Genomic DNA, 15,016 nt, shown 5'->3' on the forward strand with positions numbered 1-15,016 from the left:
AGGTTTGAATATTTTATAATATTTTTTTTACAAGGTTACAGGTGGACCAATGAATTCAGCTGCGACCAACGTAACTATGCATTAAGTACACCTGGCTGTCGCCCAGAACGCTGGAATTTACTGAAGTAGATGGCGCTACTCCCGTGATTATCAACTTGCTTCTGGGTCCTGGGTCAAGTGGCTGCACTTCTGCTTAGTGAACATGGAAGGTTGGCCACTATTCAGAGAACGCTCTGCATTTTATGACTTAGGCTACTTTAACACTGGGGCGAGCAGGCATGGGCGGTAAAGCAGTGCTATTTTTAGTGCTGCTTTACCGTCATTTTAGCGGCGCTATTCGGCTGCTAGCAGGGCGGTTTTAACCCCCGCTAGCGGCCAAAACAGGGTTAAAACCACCGGGAGCGGCGCTTTGCCAGCGGGTTTGCGGCACTGTCCCATTGTTTTCAATGGGAAGAGGCGCTTTAGGATTGGTGAATACACCGCTCCTATAGTGCTGCAAAGATGTGGCTTGCAGGACTTTTTTGACCGTCCTGCTAGCGCACCGCTCCAGTGTAAAAGCCCTTGGGATTTCTCATTGGAGTGAATTGAGCGGCTCTTTCAGGGCGCTTTGTAGGCGCTATTTTTAGCACTATAGCGTCTGCAAAGCACCTCAGTGTGAAAGTAGCCTAAATTGTTCTATGACTGGACAAGGTGGAGAGGTGGGGCAGTGACATCACATTTTCCACCTTGTCCAATCAGAGAACACTTTGCATTTATTCAGAAAATGCAAAGCATTCTCTGAATGGCACCTGTACAGAATGGCCAATCTCCTGTGTTCAGAGTACAGAAGGTCAGGGCTCAGCATGGGAGATCTGGAAGCAAATGGAGATCACTGGTGTAGCAGCATTTTCTTCAGTGATTTTCAGCTTCCAGGGGCATTGCCCAGGTATGGTATTTACATAGTAATATTGGTCCAAACTGGAAACGATGTATAAAATATACATACATACATACAATTCATCTTTAATCCACCAAAAATGTTTCAGTTGTGGAAATTTAGAGTTGTAGCATATATTGGATGATCAAAGTATTGAAGGAGCAAAGTTTTTTTTTTAGTTTTGGATAGAACAGTGGAGGAGGGTTATGCCCGCTACACACAATGACGATTTCGGAGCAATCGCACGATAATCTGATCATTAGTACAGAGCTTTCGAGAGCTGATCAGGACAGTTCATCCAATATTATTTGATCGGACATGAACTAAAAAAAAAATTTGTACGATGCCAGTTCGTATGATTTTTGTTTAATCAGTACAGCTGTCGTTCGAAAATGCAATACAATGGCATTACAACACATGACTTCACTTCCGAATTTTTATTCTGTCATACGAGAATTTTCTTGACTTTAGTAAACTCATCAGATTCGATCTGAGATTATCATGCAAAAAAAAAAAAAAAAAAAGGACGATCATTTGTCCGATAATCTCATCATGTGTACTGGGCATTAGACCCTCTGTCAGGTTTTCATTGTCATCTGTGTACCTTTAGGAAAAAAAGTGATGGGTGAATCTCTCCAACAAAGACACAGTTAAAACCAAAATAAAAAAGACATTCTTTACTGAATAACTAAATAAAACGGACAAGTAGAGGAAGTGAGGGAAAATCTCTACAATATTTACATTAACCACTTCAGCCCCGGAGGATTTTACCCCCTTCCTGACCAGAGCACTTTTTGCGATTCAGCACTGCATTGTTTTAACTGACAATTGCGCGGCCGGGCGACGTTGTACCCAAACAAAATTGATGTCCTTCTTTGCCCACAAATAGAGCTTTCTTTTGGTGGTATTTGATCACCTCTGCGGTTTTTATTTTTTGCACTATAAACAAAAAAGGAGCATCAATTTTGAAAAAAAACGCAATATTTTTTTACTTTTTTCTATAATAAATATCCCCCAAAAATAAATAAAAAAACAATTTTTTTCTTCAGTTTAGGCCGATATGTATTCTTCTACATATTTTTGCTATAAAAAAAAAAAAAAAAAAAAAAAAAAATCGCAATAAGCGTATATTGATTAGTTTGCACAAAATTTATACCATCTACAACAGTGTTTCTCAACTCCAGTCCTCAAGGTGCCCTAACAGGTCATGTTTTTTAGGCTTTCCGTTATTTTGCACAGGTGATTTGATCAGTTTCACTGCCTTAGTAATTACCACAGCCGTTTCATCTGAGGGAAATCCTGAAAACATGACCTGTTGGGGCGCCTTGAGGACTGGAGTTGAGAAACACTGATCTACAAAATAGGGGATAGTTTTATGGCATTTTTATTTTAAATTTTTTTTTTATTAGTAATGTCGGCGATCTGCGATTTTTATTTGGGCTGCGACATTATGGCAGACAGATACACTTTTGACACTATTTTGGGACCATTGCCATTTATACAGCGATCAGTGCTATAAAAATGCATTGATTACTGTGTAAATGACACTGGCAGTGAACGGGTTAACCACTAGGGGGCGGTGAAGGGGTTAAGTGTGTCCTAGGGAGTGATTCTAACTGTGAGGGGGCTGGGCTTCAACACATAGGACAGTGATCACTGCTCTCGATGACAGAGAGCAGTGATCTTTGTCCTGTCACTAGGCAGAACAGGGAAATGCTTTGTTTAAAAAAGCATCTCCTCGTTCTTCCTCTCCGTGACACGGTCGCGGGAACCCGGTGGACATTGAGACTGTGGGCCCGCAACACCGCTTCTTAAAGGGGACTTCTTGTATGCCCTTTTGCCTACCAGTGCCATTCTGCCAACGTAAATTGGCGTGCGCTGGTCGGCAAGCGGTTAATGCCTATGCTTGCCTATCCTGGTGACAACCACACCCTTACTTTCTGCACTGGCATCACAGGAAGTTAGGAAAAATCTCTCCAATGGGCATACAGAGAGAAATAAAAACCAGACAGAAGTTCCACACGCTACCCAATATAAAAAAAAAAAGTTTTAAATAATTTGTGTACCACATCTTTTCATACATGTAAAGCCAAATAATGTGACATTTGTTTTTTTTTTTTCTTTGCAACGTTGTTAGTATACCCCAATATTATTGTTAAAAAATGCAAGGATAATTTCAAAGAAACCCAAGTAATAATTGAACTGTATGACTAGTTTACAGTACCTGATTTCTCAAAGGGTAATTTCTTTCTCCACCACAATACTCTGTCCGTCCATGCTGGAGTTCTACACTTTTCACTTGTGTCATAAGCCTCTGATCCAATGTCATACTTGTAAGTTGGTCCAAAGTGGATAGTACCTTCATAGAAGTCTTTAAATATCTATGGAGAAAACATATTCCCTGTCTAATTACAAGAGTAATCTGAGGTTTGTAGAACTGATAGACATTTTTGTTAAAAAAAGAGGTAATGTTATTATTTATTACAGGTACTTATATAGCGACATTAATTTACGCAGCGCTTTAAATATATATTGCCCTCAAGGAGCATACAATCTAAGGTTTACCTTTTCTGCAACGACATTGCACATAGATGTTCCTTCCCTCCTCTTCTGGAAGTCCCCTGTTGGTGCTGTGCGTTCCTTCCTCCCGATGCCCCCTTAGCAAGCCAGATGGATGCCAAAAGAGACACTTGTGCACATGTGCTCCTGAGTCGGGCTGTGCGCGTCCATAGACACACACAACACCAGTAAGCCACGACCCCAATTCCTCCTCACAGGATTCTAACAGCAGGAGGAGCCTCTGGCTCCCCTTGGCTTCATTGTCTCCTGTGAAAGCAGGAAGTAAGGGGAGCGGTGCTGCAGCCAGGACAAAGCTGGAGCAGCGACAGGGATCAGGCAAGTGTTTAGAGATGGGTAAGACAAGTAGTGGGGAGTTTTTTTTTTTACCTAAAAACGTAAGTAAACTCAAATTAAAAAAAAAAAACACACCACATACTAGCTAATTATGACAAGACTTACCTTTTAAATGGAGTCCTCCAGCAGCACACTTTCACCGCTGCAGGCACTTCCATTTTTGCTTCGCTCTTCCTTCTGGGTTCGCAATTTCTTACTGACTGAATGGCAGGGCTGTGATGATGTCACTCCACGCATGCACACAGAGGGTCACCATCATGGCATAGCACTCTCTGCATTGACACTCGGTCAGTGTGCCCTGAATGCAGAGTGCACTGTGCATGTGCAGTGACATAACTGACAGGAGTGAATACCGTATCTCCTAAATTACATACGTTTAGGAAATATTCACTGTACCTACAGATAACCCTTGTTATAAGCTTAAAGTGGTTGTAAAGGCACAAGGTTTTTTACCTTCATGCATTCTATGCATGAAGGTAAAAAACCTTCTGTGTGCAGCAGCCCCCCCTAATACTTCCCTAAGCCCCCTCTTGATCAGCGATGTCCACAAGAGCCTTGCCTCTCCCGGGACCTGCACTCCTGATTGGCTTTAGCCAATGACTCCCACTGCTGTCAATCACAGTTAGTGAGCCAATCAGGAGATGGAGGGGGCGGTGCCGAGCCACGGCTCTGTGTGATTGCACAGCGGGACTGCTTGGGTGTGCAGCTTGCTGTGGAGACACCTGACGGGAGAGAGGAGCCAGGAGCGCCAGCGTGTGACTCCAGAATAGGAGGATCTGGGCTGCTCTGTGCAAAACCATTGCACAGAGCAGGTAAGTATAACATGTTTGTTATTTTTAAACAAAAAAAGCAAGGTTGTAATATCATCACTCATCATCATTCACTTTAGAACCACTTCAAGGCATAATGCAATGCATATGTATTTTTAAAATCAATGTACTTGAAATACAACAAACTGAAAGCTGTATACCTTATACTACAGTGACAGGAAGTCACATTCTCTTTAGGGTTTTTTTTTAACATACTGTAGCTGTTTTTTTTTTTTTATGTAAGAGTTAAGGCTTTACACAATGCAATAATAGAATATAAATAGAGAATGTTTTCTTTTCACTACTAAAGCTGTTTTCTGTAGAGCTTTCATGTGTTATTATGGTAAATTATACCTTTTTAGCACATCGTGACTCCTATAAACCAAAGCGTTGCATCCATTAGCTTAGAATGATACTTAATGTCTTATTACTTACCTGACAGAGTGACAATGAGCCATCTAAATGACTATGAATTATCTGATGAAAAAGAGCTAAAGGCTAAACTTTTTTTGTTTTTTTTTGTTTTGGATAGAGTGGGGAGGGATCAGAACACCCAGCAGATTTTTATTGCTGTCTGTGTCCTCGTTAGTGAGATTCACCCTCTCTATTTGTTCTGTTTACCTATATCACCAAAGGCGAAGAAAATCCCAAATTTGGGGTTGTCATCATAATAGGAATAGAAGGGAAATCTCTTAGGCCCCTTTCACACTGGGGCGGTTTGCAGGCGTTATTGCGCTAAAAATACCGCCTGCAAACCGCCCCAAAACAGCCTCCGCTGTTTGTTCAGTGTGAAAGCCTGAGGGCTTTCACACTGAAGCGGTGCGCTGGCAGGAGAAGAAAAAATCTCCTGTCAGCCGCATCTTTGGAGCGGTGAAGGAGCGGTGTATTCACCGCTCCTGCCCATTGAAATCAATGGGACAGCGCGGCTATACCGCGGCTATAGTCGCGCTATACGAGTGGTCTTAACCCTTTTTCGGCTGCCAGCGGGGGGCTAAAACCGCACCACTAGCAGCCGAATACCGTGGTAAAACAGCGCTAAAAATAGCGCTGTTTTACCGCCGACGCCCCCTACCGCCCCAGTGTGAAAGGGGCCTTAATAGGGACACTAGTTCTGGTGACCCTGGTTACTTTGGAGGGATATCCCGTCATTTGTTTTGGTTACGAGAGGAGAAGAGAAGGAATATATATCCCCCCATGTGACAAAGACGGCAAAGATATCAAGTCTGAATAAACAACTTTGCAAGAAAAAGCAATCAATAAAGATTTCAAAACATTTGAGAAAGTAGTAACTAGTAATGATGGACTATATCTTAAATGGTGTTCGGCCGTGACAGAGTGCACCAATTTTTGAGCTTCAGAAAAAATAATGGGAAAAGGAAAAGAAAAAAAAAGGGAAGAAAAGGATAAATTGGGGGGGAGGTAGAGGAGAGGATGCGGACAGTGTCCCGCTAGCCACACATCATTCAGGCCATGATAGGGAAAAAATTGGTTTCATGAGTATTGAGAATATTCAGAAAAACGGAACTGATCCCAGTAGAACCATCTGGTTTTTTGTTCTTCCAATTTGTCCCGAAGAGTGGAGGTTAGATGCTCCATGCTTTCTATATCATTCACTCTGACGAACCATTGGGCGAGGGTAGGAGGGGATTGTTGTTTCCACATGGCTGGAATGCATGCTCTAGCTGCATTAACTAAATGTTTAAGTAATGATTTATTATATTTTTTCCGGGAGAGAGGGGTCAGATTAAGAAGAACTGCTGCAGGGATATCCGTGAATTTGTGGATCAATTGGAGGACTTGCAGTCAGAATGGCTGGATGCTCGGGCATTCCCAGAAGATGTGTAAAAGTGTGCCCCTGTGGAAATCACATCTCCAGCATCGATCGCTCAAATGTGGGAATAGTTTGGGTAGTACAGCTGGGGTTCTAAACCACCATGTCATGATTTTGTAAGTGGTTACCTGATACTTACTACATATCGATGATTTATGAGCGAAGAAGAGAATCCTTTCTTTTTGTTCTTTCGTAAAAGTGACCTGAAGGTCTTTTTCCAATTTGGAAAGAAAGGGAGGTTCCGATTGCGCATGGAGATCTAGTAGAGCTTCGTAGGAAAGAGACAAGGATTTCCTTATCAGACCATCCCCCAGACAGAGCTCCTCAAACAGGCCGAGAAGCCCCCGAAAGAGGTGTGGCTTGGGTAATGAGTTCAGGAAATGTGATAATTGATGAGCTCGTCAGTGGTCTGCTTTGAACTTTGACGATTAACTGCTCCAAGGTGTTTGCAGCTACAAAGGTCAGTGAGGGCTTGTTTTAAAGCCCATTTTCTGCTTATTTAGAATATGTAAATGTGTAAATATTTGAATATCAAGTCTAACCTCAGTTATACTTTAAAACACTTCTCCAGGGCTTGTTCAGAACAGAGGCTTTTCATGTATTTAAAGTCCTGCCCATGCTTGAGAATGGAGCTTTTAGCATTTCGGCACTGGTGCAGAAGTGCATTTAGCAGTGTATTGCTAAACATTCATGCAGCAGTTTGGGTCCAAGGACACACACCACCATACTTAATATGCAATTTTAAAACCACTGGTCTTTTAAAAAGTTTGAACAAAGCCTTGATGCATTAAAAAGAATATTTGTCATTCTATGGGGTTGATCTGCTAAAGACAAAATGAAAAATGTTTACTTAGCTAAGAGAATAGGATGTAGCTTTATTCACTTTAATAATCATGTGCAGGCAAAATCCTGTTTTTAAACTTCCCTTGCACGTGACTTGGTATTAAAAAGGAACACAGCTTCACCAGTACATTCTGTACTCTTGTAGTAAATCAACACTTTGAGTGGTCATTTCCTATACATACATTAGTGTAGTGTCTATGAGTAACATTCAGAAATATACTGTATATGCAAAACAGTAGAAATATCTTAGTGTAATTACTAGAAATAAAATTAATCAATCAATCTGTACACACCTTTCCATTGGCTTTTTGAGTCTGAAGTTGATCAAATTCAAGTAATTTCTTCCAGTCCTGGCGTTTAATAAAGTAGAAAACCTCCTCATATGTAAGGTCCAGTCGGTAATTAAAATCTCCACACCAAAATACATAATCATGTGAAAAGACATTTCTTCCCTTGAATTAAAAGGAAAAAAAAAGAAATGTACTTCGTGTATATTTATGGAAGTTTGCATAGACTAAAGACCTGAGGGAGCTTACTGCTGGCTAGGCCATATAAATTATATATATTGCTTCCTCATTGCCTGTTTGAACCCTCAAAACAGTAGCCCACCATCCTGCAATCACATTCATTGCCTTAGGCCTCATTTATAACTTGTAGTTGGTGGGCAAAGCCACGTTTTTACACCCCCATCCCCTTAAGCTGAAAAGGCTGTGGATGGGGCCACAATGCTGCTGAATTCAAACAGGCAGTGAAGAGGCATTATAGAGGCTCCACCCTGCTGCCGGTCAAATGCCCTCTGAAAAGAGATTGACTGCAGAGGGCAGCACCAGTATAAAAGAGCCCTTCATTTAGGCAGCCACCCCCCTGAATGACCCCTAAAACTGCTAAATATTCCACAAGCACTACATTGTACTGGCAACCATCATTGCAATGTTCCACTCACCACAGGGAAGCTTAACTTCTGTGTGATTTCTTTGTAATCATCATTCCGTTCTTTCACCTGGGTCTGCCCAGCAGTAAAGTGACTACAAATAAAGCAAAAACTCGTGCTGTAGAACTGGAAGCGTATGGCTACTGCTCCTTTGTTGCCAGTTTTTCCTCCCATGCCAGTCTTAACAGTGTCCACTGCCAAGTCTCTGTAAGAAAAAGAAAGTGTAAACATCCTAAGAAATTATAAGGAAAGTGTAAAGTGGAAAATAGAACCCTGTAGGGCAGGCTTTCTTAACCTTTTTACCCCAAAGAGACCCCTTAAAAAAAAATCTTCAGGTCTCTGGAAACCCATGTGAAAACAAATTTATTGTTGGTCAGTGGGACAATGCACCTTACAATGGTGGCTAGTGGGAAGTAAGCCCCCCTTACAGAAAGCTAAAAAGATGATAGGTGTCATCATGCAGCTGGCTTTGCCAAGTGGTGCTTGCCCTGGAACTGTGCAGCCACCATCAAATGGGAGGTCAATCAGCCACAGTTCAAGGAACCCATCTGAACATAACTGTTAGAGCGGTATGGGCATCTTAGTAGACGCAATATACAGGGAGAGGGAAAATGGCAAAAACAAACACATATAGCATTCACCAATATCTGACATATCAAGTGATACATATACAATCATAGCAAAATCCATATACATAAAACTTGTGAATAGGAATAACTAAAAGTCCATAGTAATGAAAAAAGTAAAACATTGTGCTCAGGAAGGAAGAAGAAAATCTTCTTAATCCATGGGTTGAAAAAAATCCAACCAATAGAATAGAAAGCAACACCCGATGTAAGGACATTCAATATAGCTCCTTACTAGATTGAAGTAACCCCTGTTTAAACAGATAAGTGACTTATCTAGATAGAGTGGTCACATCTGATGTATAGCATTCTCCAACAGATAGACGCAGAGACACATCTCCCAATAAACTCAAAAACAAGATGCAAGGGACGCTCTCATAGTGTAAAAACTTTTCACAAAAAGTATTTAACATGCAAATAAGAATAAAAGACATTAGGCAAATATTATAATCGCATCCAAATAGTGGTGTTCCTGTAGGTTGCTGCAAACGGGACATCACCGTCAATCAACCCGCGGAGGAGGCCTGCCAGGGTCCTTAACAACCAGTGATTAGCTGGCTGTTAAGAAGCGAGCCGGAAAGCTGGCCGCCATGTCATTAACAATGGATGAGTCATCAGCTGTCAAGCTGGACTCCCTGCTGATAGCTGAATGAAAAAAAAAAACATTGCCGGCAATACAAAATAGTGTATTGCCCTTTGGGTCTCACATGGATTTTAAGAGGAATCCCACAGCAAAAAAAAAAAAAACAGCGTGGAGTTTCCCCCCTATAATCAACACTAGACCCTTGTCCGAGCATGCAGCCTGGCAGGCCAGGAGAGTCTGCCCACCCCACCAAAGCACCTTGTCCCAATGTTGATAGGGACAAGTGCCTCTTCCCCACAACCCTGGGCTGTGGTTGTAGGGGTCTGCGGGCAGGGGGCTTATCAGAATCTGGAAGCTCCTTTTAACAAGGGGCCCCCCAGATCCCGCCCCCCCCCATGTGAATGAGTATGGGGTACAAAATAAAAACACAGATACAGTTTTTGACAATTCCTTCAATCTTGTTTGACCATCGTTAAGCAGCTTGGTGAGAGGGTGACAACAGTTGGAGTGATTTTTTGCAAATAGAAGAAACAAAAAATAACTGTCAGTCTCCCTCGGTCTGGGGCTCCATGCAGGATCTCACCTTGTGGAGTTTCAATGATCATGAGAACGGTGAGGAATCAGCCCAGAACTACACAGTAGAATCTTGTCAATGATCTCAAGGCAGCTTGGACCATAGTCACCAAGAAAATAATTGGTAACACACAACGCTATGAAGCACTGAAATCCTGCAGCGCCCGCAAGGTCCCCCTGCTCAAGAAAGCACGTACAGGCCCGTCTGAAGTTTGCCAATGAACATCTGAATGATTCAGAGGAGAACTGGGTGAAAGTGTTGTGGTAAGATGAGACCAAAATCGAGCTCTTTGGCATCAACTTAACTCGCCATGTTTGAAGGAGAAGGAATGCTGCCTATGACCCCAAGAACACCATCCCCACTGTCAAACATGGTGGTGGAAACATTATGCTTTGGGGGTGTTTTTCTGCTAAGGGGACAGGACAACTTCACCACATCAAAGGGACGATGGACGGAACCATGTACCATCAAATATTGGGTGAGAACCTCCTTCCCTCAGCCAGGGCATTGAAAATGGGTCGTGGATGTGTAGTCCAGCATGACAATTGCCAAGGCAACAAAGGAGTGGCTCAAGAAGAAGCACATTAAGGTCCTGGAGTGGCCTAGCCAGTCTCCAGACCTTAATCCCATAGAAAATATGTGAGGGAGCTGAAGGTTCAAGTTACTAGACATCAGCCTCGAAATCTTAATGACTTGGAGAGGATCTGCAAAGATGAGTGGGACAAAATCCCTCCTGGGATATGTGCAAACCTGCTGGCCAACTACAAGAAATATCTGACCTCTGCGATTGCCAACAAGGATTTTGCCACCAAGTACTAAGTCATGTATTGCGAAGGGTTCAAATACTTATTTCACTCATTAAAATGCAAATCAATTTATACTTTTTTTGAAATGCGTTTTTCTGGATTTTTTTGTTGCTATTCTGTCTCTCACTGTTAAAATAAACCTATCATTAAAATTATAGACTGATCATTTCTTTGTCAGTTGGCAAATGTAAGCAGGGGAAAAATCAGCAGGGGATCAAATACTTTTTTCCCTCACTGTACTGATTATTGTACTTGCACTACCATTATCAACATATTAGCAAATTAATAAATGCCAACTATGAGTTTAACATAAGAGAAGTGAAACTCTGCCTTTGAAGTCAAAGATACCATAAAATATATGAAAACAACCAGATTTAGGTGATAGTCTTCTTTATAAAGTCAATATGAGGAACATATTGACAGCCACAGAACAGTCAAAGAATATTATTATCAGCACTCTCAATACTTCTCTCTTTAGGATAATTCTGGTTTGAAAAACTTTAAATGAACCACAACTTTCACTACTCTGTCTATGTCTTCTATTTGTTCTTTCTATTTTAACCTCGCCTAACCACAAACTTCCTTACTATACGCACACATCCCTTATGATATTTTGTTTTACAACCCATCATGAGCCATAATGTGATGGGTTATTCTAGAGGTATTAGATACCATCACTATACCTTATTATTACCTTACGTCTGTTATGTTACATATTGTACACCCTATTTTTAATCCTAATTACCCAATGTTACTGCCAATGCTTAGTCTTAATCTCTTAAATGTTATTCATTTCTGCCCACATTGCTTTCTTATATCAATTTGTATTATTTATCATGTCACATGCCTTAACAATATTATCTTTGCTACGCCGGTTCTAAATGTCACATTTTTTACACACCCTTTTAGCCGCCCACTAGTTATCATACAGTATGTCACTCATAAAATTATAAAAACTATAAACCTACCGCCTAGGTGTTTAGAGTATAGATCATAAATTGCTGTCAGATAATGAGTCACAGTCAAATAAAAGAGGCAGATATCCCCATTAGGTATAGAAAAACAACACTCGAAAATAATAATAAAATTAATAACACAAAAAAAAAAATCGAAATTTCAGTTAGCAACATTAAAGGCGGACAAGAGCTACATGTAGGAGATCAGTGAAGTGGCTATTAAAGTACAGCTGTCCTTCAGATTCCTGACTTACCCTTAAAAAAAAACAAAAAAAAACAAAAGAAAAAGGTATTGTGTTTGCTATTAAATGACTCATCTTCTATTAATTTTTAACAAAAATAAAACCAATGCCTAAATAATACTAAGTAAGGAAACAGAATGCAGGACAATGTTGAAAGGAATAGTATGGCCAAAGCTATTTTGACTGTACTCCTGTAGGTCACAGGAGTGCAGTTTGTTCTGCATTTCAGTGACCCATTTTCACCCGTCAGCGGGCTAAATCCAGGATCCCCCCAGATGCCTGGATGTGCACCTGGCTCAGCCTCTATGCATGCCGCTGGAAGACTGAACCAGCCTCTCTCGCTCCCTCCACAGCCCAGCACTCCAGTGGAGGGACAGAGCAGTGACTGACAGTCCCTGCTCAGGGTGGAGGGGAGAACTGAGTGATCAGCAGTCTTTGGTTGCTCAGTTCTCAGTCTTAAAAGTAACGGGGGACAGATGCTGCATCCACCTAGGTGATTATAATAAATGTTTTTTTTTTTTTAAACCCGAACTTCTCTTTTGTGTCACTTCGCCTTTTGGCCACTGGGAGTGTGGGTGCACACGCAGCGTGTGTCGAGAGCTGAGGCGAGTGCCCGTTGGGCGAGAACCCGGGATCTGTGTGTGTAAACACATAGATCTCAGTTCTTTCAGGGGAGAGGAGACAGATCATGTGTTCATACTATGTATGAACACCAATCTCTCTCTCCCCCTAGACAGTCCCATCCCCCCTACAGTTAGAAACTTACCTAGGGAACACAGTTAACTCCTTGATCGCCCCCTAGTGTTAACCCCTTCCCTGCCAGTGATATTTACACAGTAATCAGTGCATATTTATAGCACTGATCGCTGTATAATTGTCAATGGATTCAAAAGATGTGTCCGCCATAATGTCGCAGCCCCGATAAAAATCACAGATCGCCGTCATTACTAGTAAAAAAAAATGATAATAGTAAATATAATAATAATAATATAATAATAAATGCTATAAATCTATCCTCTATTTTGTAGACGCTATAACTTTTGCGCAAAACAATCAATATACGCTTATTGCGATTTTTTTTACCAAAAATATGTAGAGGAATACAGATCGGCCTAAACTGAGGAAAAAATTAGTTTTTTTGATAAAAAATGTGGGATATTTATTATAGCAAAAAGTAAAAGATATTGTGTTTTTTCAAAATTGTCGCGATCAAATACCACCAAAAAAAAGCTCTATTTGTGGGAAAAAAGGACGTCAATTTTGTTTGGGTACAGCGTCGCACGACCGCGCAGTTGTCAGTTTAAGCAATGCAGTGCCGAATCGAAAAAAATGGCTTGGTCATTAAGGGGGTAAATCCTTCCGGGGCTGAAGTGGTTAAAGTGGTTGTAAACCCTCGCATAATCCCAGCAAAGTTATTGGCATCAGGTGATGCACAGAGATGAAAGAAAGTTCCCTACATAAGTTGTACCTGTTTATCTGCAATCTTCTCTTCTCTACAGCTGTTCAAAGTCATGAATTTATAAAGCTTGTCTGAGTTGTCAGAAAAAAACGGTGGAGAGTTACACTTTGTAGAGCTCAGTGAGGAGAGCTCTGAGAGATGATTGGCGTGAAAGGACACAACCCCCTTCACACAGCACACAGGAACAGAGCTGAAGCTGTCAGATCAGATCAGCTGGAGATCTGTCCCCTGTCACCATTTTTCTCTTGGTGTCAGGAAAACTTATCAGAAGTGATTCATTCTGATAGCAGGGGAACGAAGCAGCAGACAGAAATGACACTTAGCCCAGGTTCACACTGAGCTGCAGGAATGAAGTCGTGCCAGTTCAGTTGAACTCACACAATTTCACTCCCGCATGTCAGCCCTGATTTCGGCCACAATTTCAGAGACATCTGTGCAGGTATTTGCACAGATGTCAATGTATATCGAAGCCCGAAATCGCAAAAAGTAGTACAGAAATTACTTTTTGAAATCACCAATTAGGACGGTGTCATTTACGGCAATTGCCGCCAATTTGACATGCGATTTGACATGTCAAATCGCATGTCAAAACGCTCCAGTGTGAACCAGGGCTTAGGCTGAGTTCACACTGGCATTATAAGCAGGCGTTTGAGAGGCGTTAAAAAGGCCCCTTAAACGCCTAATGCTTGTAAAACGCCTGTCTAATGCCCATACTAAAGCTCCTTGACGCCTGTCTGATGCCCATACTAACGCCATACAAACGCTATAGGAGTGTTTGTTGAGCATAAGAAATTTAGTCAAGTGTGAACAAACCCTAAGTGCTCTTAATTGAGACAAGTATACACGATAAAATGATATGCTTTGTTCATATTTCATATCTGAGGTTTACAACCACTTTAAGTGAGGTCATGTTTTTACTTAAACCATCCAATCACATGGATGAGAATCTTTATATTTTTAATTCTGCAGCACATGATTGGGTATAATATAATAGTTAAATTGCCTAGAAAGTGTGCGCAATGTACATATTTATTTGTATTACTTTGCTTATCAAAAATGGATACTTGTTTTATTATTGCAAACAGAGGATAGAGCAGTGAACACAGAAAAATAATTATTATACATTTTACAGCAAGCTAGCAAAAAATGAAAAGATGTGTTATACTGGTATGAGGATGGATACAAACCTGATAAATGGCATATGATACGGCCTTACAAATATAAAAAGGCAGACTCCGACAAGCTGTCCAAAGGTCAACAGTATGTATCGATTTGTTCGGGATATAGCCTTCTGGATTTGTTCAGCCCACATTTTTCTATTTGTTGTACTGTAAAAAAATTATTTATTACGTTTGTTTAATGTTTGGGCAAAAATAAGAAATCAAGCAAGAACTTGTATGATTTTTTTTAATGGTCAATTCACCCTGGGTGATATGTACATTGCAAGGATTTTACCTTTACCTTAACATTTTCTACTCTGAAGAAAAAGCAGTTTGTTCCACCCAGTCCTTTCCAGACTGATCCCTG

The 15,016-nt window shown here is 41.0% G+C and overlaps 1 protein-coding gene across 2 annotated transcripts in view; it reads right to left on the minus strand.

The window, feature by feature from the left end:
- Nucleotides 1-15,016, minus strand: part of SYNJ2 (synaptojanin 2) — a 193,114-nt gene that overhangs the window by 48,116 nt on the left and 129,982 nt on the right. For both annotated transcript variants that reach the window (XM_073627896.1, XM_073627897.1), the window contains exons 14-17: nucleotides 14,677-14,817; nucleotides 8,256-8,448; nucleotides 7,606-7,764; nucleotides 3,141-3,297 (exon numbers count right to left, since the gene is read on the minus strand). In XM_073627896.1, coding sequence (XP_073483997.1) covers nucleotides 3,141-3,297; nucleotides 7,606-7,764; nucleotides 8,256-8,448; nucleotides 14,677-14,817 — 650 coding nt within the window. The remainder of the gene's footprint in view (nucleotides 1-3,140; nucleotides 3,298-7,605; nucleotides 7,765-8,255; nucleotides 8,449-14,676; nucleotides 14,818-15,016) is intronic.

This window comes from Aquarana catesbeiana, linkage group LG04 (assembly GCF_042186555.1).
Source record: "Aquarana catesbeiana isolate 2022-GZ linkage group LG04, ASM4218655v1, whole genome shotgun sequence".
Classification (NCBI taxonomy): domain Eukaryota; kingdom Metazoa; phylum Chordata; class Amphibia; order Anura; family Ranidae; genus Aquarana; species Aquarana catesbeiana.